The following is a 16,511-nucleotide window of genomic DNA, read 5'->3' as shown; positions in this document are numbered from 1 at the left end:
CAAAAAAAGCACTTTGTATAGGATTTCCTTTTGTGTCCTCATGAACAATAACAAAGAAAGGGATGGAAAGAAAGATATAATGGCAAGGAACAAAATAATGAACTCACACCTTAAAGGCAGAAAAAGAATAAAAGATAAGAAAGAAGAAGGACAGGAAAGAAATAATATCAAGAAATGACAATAAGAAGTTGGTACCTTCGATGAGGTAANAAAAAAAAATAAGTTCGGTTTCTTTTGGGTACCCCCTCGTATTAAGAAAATTGTGATTTATAGCATCCAATCTATGTACTTGTATATAAGATAACTGCCTCCCGCAATGTGACACCATGTAGTCTTGTGGATCATTAGAATTCTTGCATGTTTGTCTTACCCTTCTACCCTGAATATTGTGGCAGCAGGATCCTCCAAAATGTTGGTAATGACATACCAGATTATATGATGTCACATTCCAGAAGAAGTTCACCCTTATAGTTTCCATCATGAGAACCTCTAATCTCACAAGCTCCATTGCCACACAGCAGAGTGATAGCTCACCTATTTTCTGTCCTGTTTCAATTCTGAATGACATTCCATCGAGGGATTGCAAGACACCTGGAGAAGTCACTGTCGTTACATTTTCAAATGTGATGCTGCCATCTGTAGGCCAGTTTTCAAGGAGCAGTTTACGTTTCGACTTGATGGTTTGGTCTTCACTTTTTATTCCCTGTAAGTTTCGTCAGGTGAAAACCTCTGACTTCATATAACTTTAGGTATTACATTCACTCGCAGGCCCCTGCACTTGAAGTTCACTTGCTGGGCCAGCTGACTTGCCATGGAAACTACAGATTCTGGACTTATTACATTTGAGACAGAAATGGAAGAGAATAAGGAAAGGCTAACCGACATCGTACAATTTGAGGTTCTAAAAGGACTGATTATGAAGAGTTCTATCTGTCGGGATATAACACTATGTAGTCTGTTGAAAATCAGCCAATGTTTCATAGAAACATGTTGCCTCCATCTGCAGGGTCAAATAATAAGCCAAGCAGAGCTCTGCTTGCTACCTGCTTCATGCTGGTCCCTTGCTTGGCTTATTATTTGACCCTGAAGATTGAGGTGATATATTCTATATTCCTCTAAAACATCGGTTGACTTTCAATGGACTACACAGCGTTATATCCCAGAAGACAGAATTACTCATCTGACACTTGCTGTACATTTAGATTCCCTCTGAGTGGTATGTGCATCAAAAAAAAATATTTTTATATATGGTGAAAGAGTTTGACACTTGGCAGGATCAACACTGGCATGCAGTGAATTTCAGCTGTCAGATGACAGCGAAGGTTATCATTCTGTTAACTACAAAATTTACAAGTGAACCCCACTGCCATGTTCAGCTACATCATGAACTTGCATGAAGATAAAGATCCTCAACTTCAACATCATATTGAAATCAGTGTAGAGCTTCAAGCACCAGCTGGTATACCTCAGTAGAATTTATCCCCTAGTATTTATTCCATATAGGACTGGGTACTTTTAAATGCATTTAATTAATACAAAGGGAATGCAGGCAATAACTTTTCCATTTGGTTCCATACTTTGTTTCTTTCAATCAGAGAACATAATAAGAATAGAGTTGCATATTACTGATGCACAAACAGCTAGCCATCCATTGAAACTGTTGTTTTGCAGAAATAGACTGTAGGAGTATTAGTGTTAGTGCATCAATGAATGAAAAGTTTGCAGTGAATTCTAATGCATTAACACAGTCTATAAACAAAAAAGAAAAAATGCAGTGAGGTACCTTCTTTCAAGGTACAGTCCTTAAACATGGCAGGTTCTGATTCTGACACCACAATTCTTATGCAAGTTTCTGCCTGAAACATCAGCCAACCTAAATAATACGACTACACAAAAGTTCCAGCATGTAAGCCCTAATTTACGATAATCCTCTCACCTCTATACAGCGGCTGGACTCTGCAAAAATCTTCAGCCTTGCTTCAGACTCGGCCAATGAATGCAGAATGCTCTGCAGACAGCCACTCATCTGCATAGCAGTCACTAGCGCAAGACCTGTGACCCAGTCGGTGGGGATATGGTCTGACCAGGGGACAGGTGTTGCAAAAACCAGCATAACTGCTGTCAGACCAACTGTTATGGCTGCCAAACACATTTATTATTCAAGAAACATGTTAGAAACAGAAATATAATTGAGACACTCTTCTGAGATTTTATGCTGTATAGTGTGATTGATTGTTTCTGAGGTTTCTGAGGAACCTGTTGCCCCATCTTCCAGTAGAAGTGGTATACTGTACATATAGAGAGAGGAAGGACAGGACCCAGCTCCTGTTTTATGATACTACACAGTGTCACATCCCAGAAAACAGTAATCTTCATAGTAACCAGCATGAGAACCTGAAGTCTTGTACAATACCAAGTAAGACTATAAATATTATGTAGTTTGTGAGGGCCACTGTCTTGCCTATAGATCCTCAAATGCCACACCTGACATGTGATAATACTCAGTACTGGTCTACAGTGTTGACATCCCGGGTCAGGAGCACTAGAGCCTACCAGGAAGACATGTTTTCTTCTTTTGACATATTTTATTTCTGTCTTTCCATCATGTGCAAAACATAATTTATGAGAACTGTACAGAATGCAATATATAAATGTCTAATTTCACGAGAAGCTGGACTCACCAGTGATATAGCAGTGGGCCATGAATATACATAAGGTGAGAGAAAATGAGATATTTTGTAGTTCCTCACAGATTGATTTAATTATTTTCATGTATCATTTGATTAGAAATGATACATAAAACAATTAAAATGATCTGATGGATATGTCATATAGAAAAGCTGTATCAGATTATATTAATATTCTGAAGTATGATTAATCAATGCAGTTGTAAACGTGTCAGATTTGAAGGTAATAAAATGAATTAGACGTTACTGATGTTATTATTAAAACAATTTTTGAATATTATTCACCAGGCTCTCAACTGCCCGAGATAATGGAGGGGAGAAGTATGGCAGATAATAAAAAAAAAAAAAAATCCAGGAACCTTGATATAGCCCTATCCACACTGCTTTCAACTATGAACATCAACAGTCTTACTACTGGTCACTGAGGAGTGAGACATATACTTTGGACAGAAGAAAGCCAACCTTGTTCAGTGTCAGTCCTTTAAAAAGCAACAAAGTATAAAAGTGAAAGCTGTAGGAGGGCGAGATGTACAATCTACTACAAACTGTTTAAAAGCAACACCAATCCATATTACTGAAAGAGACCTAATAGGCAACACTTAGATCTTTACAGGGAACTACAATCAATAAACTAAGAGGTTTCAAGAGTACTGCAGTTAATCCACAGAGCAGACAATTCACATGGGAATAATTGACCGTGTACATATAAAGATATTTGTTTTAGCATTCTGAAGTAAAGAGCAACATGTCTGATGAATCTCATTCCTGCACTCTGGGCATTTGGTTTCGAGTGACTCCAATTTTCCCTTACAGCAATAAAGAGAGCCGCCACTGAAGAATATTTCTGCTTTTGGCTTGTTCTGTGATGCCCACATAGATACCAGTCCTGCTATTAACTCTGACAACAGTGACAAGCTACATAACTAAAATGAGAAAATTTGTTTTATCAGTTTCCTATAATTAAATAGCTAACCAACCGACCAACTGACCTAACTGACCTCATACGGCCAGCCTGCTTGCTCAGATAAAACAATTCTGCAGCCAAGAGCTCGAGTCAGGTGAACTGCCTGAGCAGCTCTTCCACAATTTCAGTTTGGCCTTGGTAAGACACAAGGGGCAGTCAAAAAGTTCCCAGAATGATGGTATAGCACTCTAATGGTAGGACATATGGCAATGCTTACCTAATCACCTTCAAAGTAGGACGCACACACACAGGCTCCATTGATCCTGCCATTGTTGGAAGCAGCGGTGGAAGGCTTCTTTCGGAATCTTCCGGAGCTCAGCCGTTGATTTCGATTTGATGTCCTCCATGGTTGTGAAACGTGTCCTCTTGAGGTCCATTTTCAGAGTAGGGAACAGCCAAAAGTCACTCGGAGCGAGATCCAGAGAGTATGGTGGTTGAGTGATGACAGGAATGTTTTTCTCGGTGAGGAATTGCTGCACAGCAAACGATGTGTGGCTTGATGCGTTATCGTGATGCAGAAACCACTGTCCCTGCCACTTGTCACTCCGCTTCCTCCGAACTGCTTTGTGCAACCTCTGCAAAACTTGCACATAGAAATGGCTGGTAACAGTACCAACTTCTTGCTCCAACTCCGCGATGGTCATTCCTCAGTCACATCGAATCAGTTGTCGCACTTTTCCAATCATTTCTTTGGTTCTGGATGTTGAAGGTCTCCCGCTGCGCTGGTCATCTAACATCTCCTGCCTATTCTTAAACCGGGAAAACCAGTTGTAAACTGCAGATTTCTTTAGTGCAGTATCACTGTAAACTTGCTGCAGGGTTGATAACATCTCTGAAGCAGATTTTCCCAATTTGCACGTGAACTTGATGTTCGCATGCTGTTTGAACTGTGACAATGTGTCAAATAACAAACACTCACGTCTAATTCAAGCGAACCATAATGACACTGCACATTGAAACCTGTCCAGACCTGTTGCACCTGCGAGCAGACATGCTGAGCTTCCCACCACAACAGTGTGTGCACTATCTTATAGCTCGTTCTCCGTCTGCAGGGGAATTCCGGGAACTTTTTGACTGACCTACGTACGAGTATATGACTATGTTTTCCATTTGTAACCACCCTAGGGTAGGGTGTCCACATTGGAGAATTCAGGTAAAGGTAACCCCACACTAGTTATGTACAACAGGGGTGGCAACAGTAGAGCATAACACCCTTAAGGCCCTACCTGTACATAAATCATTCTGAAGAGGAAATCCATCACACACGTTTGTACTTTATGTAGATTTTGTTTAAGAGTATATTTATTGGATTATTTGGTCTCATGAGAAAGCCAAATTCACGAGAATACTGTAAAGTGCTCTGTCCTAACTGAATTACGAGTCTATAAATTGCTGCCACTGTCTCAGTACTTTCCCATTCTCTCTCCAGTGTCTGACAGTAACAGAATATCCAACGTTATAGTCCATATTCACAGTAAGTCCTTCTGTGTATGAATTGAAAGAAAATTGCTAGAATGATGCATCAACTTCTCATTAAAATGTTTTATCTGATATGACATTTCATGCCTCTATCTATATTACATTTTCATATTACTGTATTGAGTTCTGTAGTGGGTCTTTTCTTTTGTGCTATTAAATTGGGTTTGTCTGAACAAAATAAGAATCAAACAACAAACTTTTATCAGCAATGGCTAGTAGTGACAGTGGTGGGTAATCAGCCAAATCACTATAACTGAAGAAAATTTAAAAAAATTCTTTCTTCATCGTTCAATAAAAACTCTAATGCTTTGCTTGGAATCAGCTGTATGCATTGTGTAGCTTATATGCTACAGCAGTTCTTAGCATGCATCACCATGAAGTAGAGAGGGACTGAATATAGTTAGGTTAGCATTTCCACATGACCTGATTTCTAGGCTGCTGTGTTTCATGTGTGCACCACTCACCTGCAATGACGTGCACTCTGATGGCTAGCCAACATGATGCAGCACTCAGCAGATACATGCAAGTGGCATTGTCATCACACTTCCTGGTGAAACTGCAACATGTGTTCACATTCTGATGTAACTGCTTTCAAGAGGCAAGTCTCGGTTCTGCTTCTTTCCACTACAGACATGTGTAAACTTCCACAGTGGCATGTTCCAACTTCTTCTAGGGAATATGTTATACTCGTTTGGAGAGTGTGATTCTAAATTCTACGGTACTGTGTTCTGCATTTTAACTTCATGGGGCATGTTATTATTAGTGGAATATTGAAACTTCTAGCTGCTCTGTGCTAATGTGTGATCATACATTCTAATACTTAGCGGTCATTTACCACTTTCAAGTGATATTTTATATCTTCCTTTAGACATTCCATTTTTTATTCATTTATTTCACTATCCCCCACCCAAAATTATTTTTACAATGACACTATAAAAATGCACACATAATAGCAATATATTTAAATATAACCACACAGAAAAGTAACCTGTACAGTACTGAGGATTGTTGAGAATCTTAACATGGTTGTAAAGAGAAATGGAATGAACTGGATATTTAAGTCCACAATATACATCAAGATATGAAATAGATTATGCTGGAGCAGTGTACCAAGAATAGTAAAAGGGCTCTGACAATAATTCTTGGATTATTTCTTGCATGGTGACAAAGAAAAGGAATTAGACAAATTGAAACAGTAGATGCTGCGACAATGAACAATACAGTCTGATCGCAGCCATAACAGCCACCATGCAAACTATTAATAAACTCATGAGCTCATTAAATGCAATACACAAATATTACAGACAAATACATTCAACCCCTCTACACTATTAAAGGTAACTGAATGACAAAGACTTCATACTCAATGATACTGGATATTATGATATTTTATTTTTCATGCATTTTCACGTTTATCACCTTTATGAGTAATAAGGTTTGCCTGTTAAAGAAAAAAATATGTTCATGACCCATCACCATCTGAATGTTCTCCATGACCAAACTGAGGCTGATAACAACTGGTATAGACAAATGTTTCATCTTGATTATAATGCACTTATTCTGCTGTGTTGACAAGCAAATGTGTATAAAAAAGGCCAGAACTCAAAGACGTTCACTTAATGTCCTTTCCTACATTTTCAAATTTATAAGCTTATAAGATGAAACAGCGCTTTCTGTATGCTGAAACTGAAACCAACCGTTGCATGAAATGTTTGCTGTTAGTGGCAGTTACAATGGGTCACATAACACCCACAAGGTCAACATTATGTCAGTGAAGCAATGGAATCACCACTTCATTTTAACATCATGTTTCAAAAAATTCATACCTACAAAATATTTACTGTCAGTACCAGTGATCTTGTGCCACATCATGCTGTACTGGTGATGCAAGTAAAAGTGAATGGAACCCCTCTTCTTAAGAGGCATGTCATTTTAACAGGTCAGTTATTGCATATTTATAAAGTAACTCACTCAGCAATGAATTCTTTCTCCTTGGCAAAAGCCTGGATGGTGCTCCGGCCGGTTATGGTGGACATCAGGTGCTGGTACAGTGGGACACGTGACATCACTTCCATTTCATGCAACTTCAGTAGACATTTCCTGCACACAAGTCAACCACAATTGTAGCTCAGCATTTTGTAATGTGGGCAAACCTTATTGGCCATATCTCTTTATCTCTCAGTAATCAAAAACCCGGCAGTTTCCAGTGTAAAGAGATTGTTAATGAGTATGCTGGATTTGAGGGTTGTATGAGAGTGACTAAGATGTGAATTGTTTTTGGGATGTGACACCATGTAATCTGCTTCTCTCTGTCTGCTTGCTTGGCTTATTCTTCAAACCATGAAGATGGAGATGGTATATTCTTCAGAAATGTCAGGGACTCTTTGAGCTAAACAGCATTAAAACCCACAAGACTGTAACCCTTCTCATACAAACTTTATCCAACTTTAGGAAAGCACATTCCCCACTCACCAGATGTGACGATTTTACCACTATAATTTTGTTATCTTGAATCAGACAGTGATGTTTCATTCATACTTATGCTTGGGTATGCCACAGCACTTGACCCCTGCAGTCTTACATGTGGAAACAGGGTCAGCTATGTGAAGCTGGGGTTATCATTAAAGTAGGAGAATCCCTTAGAGATACATCTTGCCTCTTAAAGCCTCAGAGGCTATTCCACTATGAAGATTTTGAGCATAATAAGGTCATCTTTAGGCATGCAAGTAAACATTAACTGGACTGGCATCATGCAGCTGGAATGCTTATAGTGGCACATTCATAATTTCCTAATTCCAGACACCATCAAAACCTGGATCAAGACTCTGAGCTATATAGCTTACATGGTGCAACTATGTACTCATTTCAATTACAGATCAGTTTTCTGGAATGTGATGACATTCACAAGGCCTTNTAATCCTGACACCCCAAGATTTGAAAAAGATATAAATATAGTTTTAGAAAAATTAAATAAATGGTTTAGTAGTAATTTATTACTACTAAATCCTACAAAAACTTACTTTCTACAATTTGTAACTAAAAACACAAGAGCTTTAGATTTACATATACTATGTGGGAAAAAACAAATAACCAATGTGGAGGTTACAAAATTTTTGGGTTTTGTTATTGATCATAAACTGTCATGGCAAACCCATATTGACCAAATGATACCCAAATTAAATAAGGCATCCAATGTAATTAGAGTATTAAAACCTCTTTTATCCTTGAAGTGCCTAAAAACTGTTTATTTCTCCCTAGTTCATTCAATAATATCTTACGGCATAATATTTTGGGGGAGTTCGGCTCATGCAAAAATCATATTTCAAATAAAGAAAAGAATAATAAGAATTATTACCAATTCGCGTAATATAGATTCGTGCCGTAATTTATTTAAGGAGTTACATATTCTGCCACTTCAGTCTCAATATATATTTTCTTTACTTATGCTGGTTGTCAAGAATAGAGATTGCTATATAACAAACTCTGATGTCCACACACGTAATACCAGATTTAATCATGACTTGCATCTTCCGGTGGTAAACTTAACGATATTTCAGAAAGGTGGATGGTATTCTGGTATCAAACTTTGTAACCACCTCCCTCCAGAGCTTAAACAATTATCTTGTGACATTCCTGGATTTAAAGTGGCGTTAAAGAAGTTTCTTATCACCAGTTCTTTTTATACTGTTGAAGAATACTACTGCTGGAATAAAGATTGATCCCTCATGTATATTTAAATAAACACTGTTGCCCATGGCTAGGATGCAACGGAATATGGAATAAAATACTCAGGAAAAATGTGCTATCACTGCTGTGATATAGGTGTATCATATATTAAGAAAATAGATTTTATATTACTATATTAAGAGTCTTGGTGGTCTTTTAATCATGTATGTAATTTTAAATGTTATTTTGATATATGGAATGTATTGTTGTACAGTAGTTTTGTTGTACTGTATTTCAAATTTTGATAACGATGATGACTATCTGATTATGCACGTATATTTATGTGTTATATTGCGCTGCTGACTTCTTCTATATTTGAAGCAGACCCCTTTGTGGATTTTTTAACTGTAATAAATGAATGAATGAATGAATGAATGAATGAATGAATAAAATGTATATTTAAATAAACACTGTTGCCTATTGCTAGAATGCAATGGACTATGGAATAAATACTCAGGAAAAAGGTGCTATTACTGTTGTGATACAGGTGTATTATATATTAAGAAAATAGATTTTATATTACTATATTAAGGATCTTGGTGGTCTTTTGATCGTGTATGTAATTTTATATGTTATTTTGATATATGGAATGTATTGCTGTACAGTAGTTTTGTTGTATTGAGTATTTAAATTTTGACAATGATGACTATCTGATTATGTATGTATATTTATATGTTATATTGTATTGTTGACTTGTTCTATATCTGAGGCAGATGCCTCTATGGATTTTTTGGAACTATAAATAAATGAATGAATGAATGAATGTAGATTAGTAGATAAGTTGCAATGTTTCAAAGGAACCTATTGCCTCCATCCCCAGGATGTAAAATTGAGAACGTAGATTCCTTCAAAATATTAGTACATGTCTGTTAAATTAGGTGTCATATCCCAGGAAACAGTAAAAGTCTAGATACTGTCATGAGAACTTCAAATCTCTCATCGGGACTTCTTCATAAATTTCTGTGAAACCTAACGTTATGAGTCAATTCATAAGGGTTCTGACAATGGTGTATACAATCTGACCTGGTCTGGCCTGATCTGGCCTGCTGTGCCAACTTACTTCAAAACTGGACTTTGAACTCCCTACATTTGAAACAGAACTGGAAGGGAACATGAGGGCATCTATAGGGGAAGATGCCAGTCACACACACACAATGACAACACCCCATCACATGATGGGATCAGGACTGGCACTCGGTACGATCGGACCCATCAGGGGTTGGCAGTAAATGCGTTAAATAGAGTGGCATGTGAAAATCACATGACCCTGTTACCTGTAAAGCAGTCCCAGGACAACAGCAGTGGCCAACAAAATAACAAATATGACTACCAGACTGTACGGCGAGATGTACAGCAATACAAAGGCGGCGCACAAAAAGAAGCCTGCATTCTCGAGCAGCTGTCGAAACAACAGTGGAAGTCTTACATCAACTGCAACATGCAAAGGACCTATGTATGTTTAGTGAACACAAATCACAGGTAGAATCTTACAGCACCTTTACAATAAATTTAAGAGGGTACAATCTTATAAGCCGATTGTGTGGAAACGTCAGGTGAGATGTTCGATAGCTAACAGAGGTCCATATTTGGAAATAACACGTCCTGTCCATACAGATCCATCCCCACCGCCAGTTAAGGTGGGTATAGTCTCAAGCAAATCAGCATATGCTTGGCCCCTAACATTTTATATTGGTCAAAAACAACCAACTTTAATGTCAGCATCCCCTACTTGTAATCTGCACGGCACTTACATGTATACTTATAATAGAGTTCATTCTTATGTAGTATGTTAAAACTAGAATCTAAATCTATCTCTGATTCTCCACACTGTCTGAAATGAATCACCACCAGAGCTTTCATACAATTGTCACAGAACATATTGTCTTAAATTGCTCACTTTCATTGTACATTTTAATGCTCCTTAATAATTGATTTTACAAAAATAAAAATATCAGCATGAAAAATGCATGGGTTGTAATGCTATGTGGTTCGGAGAAAGCCTGACATTCTGGGGGAGCATATAATCTCCGTCTTCTGGATGAAAAGTAAGCCAAGCAAGAAACGTGAAGAAGCGAGTGAAAAATTTGGTATGAAGTCAATACTTCAGAACTGCATACGTGTATATAAATATGCATTATTTTCTAACTTTGAAGTTCTGGTGGTTGATTTTCAGACACAACAAATCAATTCTACACATGTTTTATATTGTGGAACAGCTCCTTCCTGGTCTGTCATATGGTGGAATTGATCTACGACAATGAACAGGTTAATTTCACTTAGACGACTATTTTATACAACAAGAAATAACCACATCAGGGCTCAGCTGAAGGGCAAAAGTTTAAATGAAATGGTAGAAGATCAGACAGAGAAATGGTGTGCATGTGCATGGCATATGAAGAATGCTAGAATTATGAACACAGTAACAAAATAGAAGCCCTGTGAAAATACAGGATTTAGACAGGTGGGCAAATACAGATATATCTATTGGAAGTGCAAGAGGATTCTTAGCTTAGTATGTGGAGCAGGAGGAGGAAAATGTAGAATAAAGGAGGGTGAGAAGGGAGGATGAGGAAGGAGAAGAGGAGAAGCAGGGAAGGAAGAAAAAGTAGAGGTAGGGAAGTGAAGAAGAAAAGGAAAAAGGGAAGACAGAGGAGGAGGGAAAGGAGGAGCAGAAGAGAAGAAAAGGAGGAGGAGGAGGAATAAATAAAAGAATGAATGTTCCTACTTCAAACATGTTTGTCACCATAACTGTAAATATGATCCTGTGTAATACATAGAGCTGCAGTCTATTTGCACTGTCCTCTAACTTACCATCTCGCACATCTAGAGAGAACAAGTTGAGGGCAGACATCACAGCACGGGAAGCCCGGAAATAGCCCATAGGAGCCCTGCACAATTTTCCAAACCATACGTTGTGTGCCCGCTGTGATACTCTCACCACAACCTGCTCATACAAAGCGTCACCTTAACAGTAGATTAAACAAGTCTGCCGCTTTTCTTCCATGCAGAAGGCACCTGGCTAAGGTCACAGCTGTCTGATTATTTACAGTACATGAGGAGGAAGGGAAGAGAAGAGGGAGGTGAGTGGAGACAAGGTGGACAAAAAGACTGAAAATAAGGATGAACAGGTGAACAAGAACAAACAGGCAGAAGAGGAAGAGCTGGACTAGGTCAAGGAGGAAGAAGTCAGCTAGGAGATGGAGGTTAACAGGGGCGAAATAGCAGTTAACAAACGTGAGACGAAAGTGAACACGGGTGAGAGGGAAGTGAACAAGGGCAAGATAGAAGTTGATGATGAAAAAGAGGTGAATGAGGGCCAGGAGGTGCACAAGCACAAGGAGGTGAACAAGGTTGAGGGTATGAATTAAGACAAGGAGGAGTGGGTAAACAAGGAACAGAATGAGACGGACGATGGTGAGGTAAACAAGGATGAGAAAGAGGTGAACAAGGAAGATGGGATCGAGGAGGATGTGAACTAGGCCGAGGAAGTAAACAAGGAAAAGGAGCAGGTGAACAAGAATGAGGAGGAGATGAAACAGCCAAGGGGAGATGGAGCAATGGAGGAGGAGGAGAAGGAGAAGAAGAAGAAGAAGAAGAAATAAAGATATAAATAAGAACACCAGGCAAATAACTGAGGTCAACATGGGCTCGTATAACCAGTATTTACAGATTGTTCTGAAATATGTTTCTTTTTCATTTTCCTTCCACTTATCTCCCATTTAGAGTATTCAGACCTTGAAAGAAACCATCCTATAGGCAGCCAATTTTCTCAGTCAGAAGTCATAAGTTCTCTCTGAGGTGTTCAATGTGAAGTGTCCCCAGATCAGGGTAGGGTATTTTCATTGGAGGGGACCTGTGGATTTGCGTAAGAGTCCACACCATTGAGGAGTGAATAACATTTGCTGAACACAGGTTCATTTATAGTAGAGGCTGATGCAACACAACAACAAAATCATGAAAATAGTCACACTTACCTCAGATTGTTTCACTTTTAATATATGTAGGTAAGTCAATAAGTAAGTTACAAATGGATATAAAACTTAAACAAATAAGAGTACTGATTTGAAAAATGCTTCTTTTTCTCAACATAATCTCCCTATACATTGAGGCACTTGCCCCATCGTTTCACAAGCCCCTGAAAACCAGCAGAATAAAATTCTTTGGGCTGCTGTCAAAACCAGGTGTGTTCACACAGCATGGCCTACCTCATAATGCATGACAGGTTGCATGCTTTCGTTGAATGGCCTTACGAAGCTTCCTGAGGATGTTATAGTAGGAGCTGGCATTTACAGTTTGTCCTAGAGGCTGGAATTCAGTGAGCAGTATGCCTTCGTGATCCTAGAAGACTGGGAGCATCACTTTCCTGGAGGATGATGTCACCTTAAACTTTTTTTGGCAGGTGATGCAGGATGTTTCCACTGCATTCATGCACGCTTTGTCTCGGGCTGGTAATGGGGAACCCAAGACTCATCACCTGGAACAATTCGGGCTAGCATATCGTGTCCTTCATCGTGGTAGCAACTGAGATGCTGTAATGCAAGACTCATTCTTTGCATTTTGTGTAATGGGGTCAGTATGCGTGGCACCAATCGTGCACAGACTTTGTGAAAACCTACCCTGTCATGCACTGTGAGGTAGGCTAAGCCGTGTGAACATATCTGGTTCTGACAGCAGCCCAAAGAATTTTATGCTGCTGGTTTTCCGGGGCTTGTGAAATGGTGGGACAAGTGCCTCAATGTACAGGGAGATTATGTTGAGAAATAAAAGCATTTTTCAAATCAGTACTCTTATTTGTTTAAGTTCAATATCCATTTGTAACTTAATTATTGACTTACCTTCGTATAAGAGTGTTATTTGGAAAACAAAAATTAATAATGAAGGTAAAGCTGTCCCTGTAACTGGCCATGGAGGCACATAGAGTTGTCAGAAATCCAGGCTCCCATATTTTCTAGACAATCGGCTCACAGGTGGAGGTAAGGTTGTCAGCCTTATGTGCTAGTCACACCTTTACCCACAGGGAGATTCCTGGTATTCATTTCTGTAAGAGGCCGAGTTAACCCCAGGGCCACAGCATGGCTAGAAAGATTAGGTAAATTGAAAAAAAAGTCCTAATGACCTCATCGAGAATTGAACCTGCGACCTTACGGCTTGTAGCATAGTGCTTCAACCAACTACACTACCGTGTGCCCCAAACAAGAATTAAACACAACAAAACAATGCGTTATTTTATCAGAAGAGGTGCAGTGATAGACATATGTATCTTCCTACTTTTAGAAACTGTCTCAAACAATATACGTGGGGCAATCCAAAAGTTTCTGAAATTTGAACTTTTTGCGCGAATGATTATGAGTACATCGAAATACTGCTAGGTGTCTTCTCACACATCCTTCTTGAATCAGTATGGCAAGCGGCGTCAAGTTGAGTGGTTGGGTTTATTGTTGGTGAACATATTTCCATTGTTGTGTTTCCATGAGTTTGGGGTTTTGCGATGGCTGACCTGAGAGAGCAGCGTGTCTGTATAAAGTTTTGTTTCAAACTTTGGAAAACCGCTGCAGAAATGCACCAAATGTTGAAGGAAGCTTTTTGTGAAAACAGTTTAGGCCAGACACAAACTTACAACTGGTATAAGCATTTTAAAAATGGCCGAACATTGACTGATGATGACGATCGTTTGGGATGGCCATCAACGGGCGAAACACCAGAAAATGTCGCGAAAGTTAGGGATCTGATTCTGCAAGATCGTAGGCTGACCATCCAAGACCTCTGTAACACCTTGGGGGCCAAAAAAAGCTCGACAAGTCAAGAGCAACATTAAGTCCATGTTGATCTGTTTTTTTGATATTGACGGGATTGTTCACAAGGAGTTCGTCCCTCATGGAGAGACAGTCAGTAAAGAGTTCTATCGCGATCTTCTAAGGCGTTTGAGGGAGGACATGAGGAGAAAACGTCCAGAGAAGTGGCGCACGAATGACTGGGTACTCCACCATGACAACGCACGACCGCATACGCTTACATTATGCAGGAATTTTTGGCTAAAAACAAGATGGCAGTTGTTCCCCACCCACCGTACCCGCCAGACTTAGCTCCATGCGACTTCTTTCTCTTCCCCAAGATGAAAATCAAGTTGAAGAGGCGAAGATTTGATACAGCTGAGGAAATTCAAGTGGAAACGCAGACAGTACTAAACACCCTAACAAAGAAAGACTTCAAGGATGCATCTGAAAAGTGGCAGAAATGCTGGGATCGGTCCCAAGGGGACTACTTTGAAGGTGATGGTGCACAATAAGATCTAGGTAAGATATAATAGTTTTTATTAATATATTTCGGGAAATCACTTAAAAAATCAGCAGATACAAAGAACCCTCAACTACAGCTGCACCAATTTTTATAAATGCAGAACTTAACGGTTGCATAGAAAAACGCATCTAAATGTAGAGAATTAACACTGTGAAGACAGGACCATTAGCCTTTACACAGACATATCTAACTTCCACAATTCAGACATGTAGAACAGAAAATTACATNGGGGGGAGGGGGGGGAAGGGGGGTTATACAGCACTTGTGTACATTACCGTGGTAAATGAGAAGCTCCACACCAGTCCACTGAGACACATAGCTAGCAGAAACGCTGCAATCAAATACAGCATCAATTTGTCCCACTGGCTCTGAAACTGAATAATGGGAACACTGGAAATTAGAAACTTCTGGTACACAGATTTCCGCAACTGCAGACATCTATCTACCTTTCATCACATCTCTAAATCACTAAATCCCACTGTCTGACTCTACCCTGAATGTAGCTGTGATAATCTTAAATGTCACTGTATTTTTATGTTTACTGAAAAAGTGATCTGAGTCAGTATAAAATGATGGTGCTTACATGAAGCACGCACAGCGGAATTCCTAGTAAACACAAATTGCATAGCAGCAGTGATAGCAGGCCACACACAATCCATATATATCTGCACACAGATGCTGAGTAGGCCATGTAAGTTCCCACTGGACCTGTTGCTTCCAGATTCACACTGTTGGGATGATACGCCTCTGCAATACAGACACAAGCACAGAAACTGTTGTGTTAGTATGATCACATCAGCTAAAACAAGAGTGTGGGTCTCAATAATTGTGAGAATGTCCTGACTGAGGTTTTCCTTGTTTTCTCAGCTGCACAAGGCATACGATGGGATAATCTTTGCCTAAAACTTTTGTGAAGGTATGTCATACCTTCAGAAGGCAAACTCACAAAATAAAATCCTGTGTGTTCAATAATATCTCCAAATAGGGTGATTTTTTATTGGCACTGTATGATGAAAATTTAATCTAACAGCTGCCTGATAATGATGCAGCAATCTACATAAATATCTCATGCATATGTACCCTCAGAGATGCACAATAGACCTATAACGTTGAGTCAAAACATTTTTAGTGACTCGAGCATTTTCACGCAAAATTCTTTGAACCTGTACATGACTTGGCAGTTAATGCAGCCACAGTTTGAAGCTGACGTTACAGACTAGTTGACAGCAAAATCATGCTTGCTTTTATGAAATTATAAATATGAGGAACTCAAGCAGGCTATGGGAGATTAGTGGGGTGTAAGTCAGCATAAGAATGGTTTAGACCAACACTGAGGGAAGATGGATTATATATCAACC

At 39.1% G+C, this 16,511-nt stretch overlaps 1 protein-coding gene across 8 annotated transcripts in view; it reads right to left on the bottom strand.

Annotated features, from left to right (window-relative positions):
- LOC111872720 (multidrug resistance-associated protein 5) overlaps positions 1-16,511 on the bottom strand; it is an 84,771-nt gene that overhangs the window by 19,193 nt on the left and 49,067 nt on the right. For 5 of the 8 annotated variants that reach the window (XM_033754807.1, XM_033754808.1, XM_033754805.1 and 2 more), the window contains 7 exons: positions 15,737-15,900; positions 15,429-15,527; positions 11,668-11,800; positions 10,131-10,305; positions 7,102-7,230; positions 5,595-5,686; positions 1,936-2,139 (listed from right to left, as the gene is read on the bottom strand). In XM_033754807.1, coding sequence (XP_033610698.1) covers positions 1,936-2,139; positions 5,595-5,686; positions 7,102-7,230; positions 10,131-10,305; positions 11,668-11,800; positions 15,429-15,527; positions 15,737-15,900 — 996 coding nt within the window. Of the gene's footprint in view, positions 1-534; positions 704-1,935; positions 2,140-5,594; positions 5,687-7,101; positions 7,231-10,130; positions 10,306-11,667; positions 11,801-15,428; positions 15,528-15,736; positions 15,901-16,511 lie in introns of all 8 variants that reach the window. The other 3 variants (XM_023866872.2, XM_023866873.2, XM_033754810.1) reach the window with 3 other exon arrangements.

This window comes from Cryptotermes secundus, unplaced genomic scaffold (assembly GCF_002891405.2).
Source record: "Cryptotermes secundus unplaced genomic scaffold, Csec_1.0 scaffold900, whole genome shotgun sequence".
In the NCBI taxonomy this organism is placed as follows: Eukaryota; Metazoa; Arthropoda; class Insecta; order Blattodea; family Kalotermitidae; genus Cryptotermes; species Cryptotermes secundus.
Note: the sequence above shows the minus strand (reverse complement) of the source record. Positions and strands in the feature narration are given on the sequence as shown.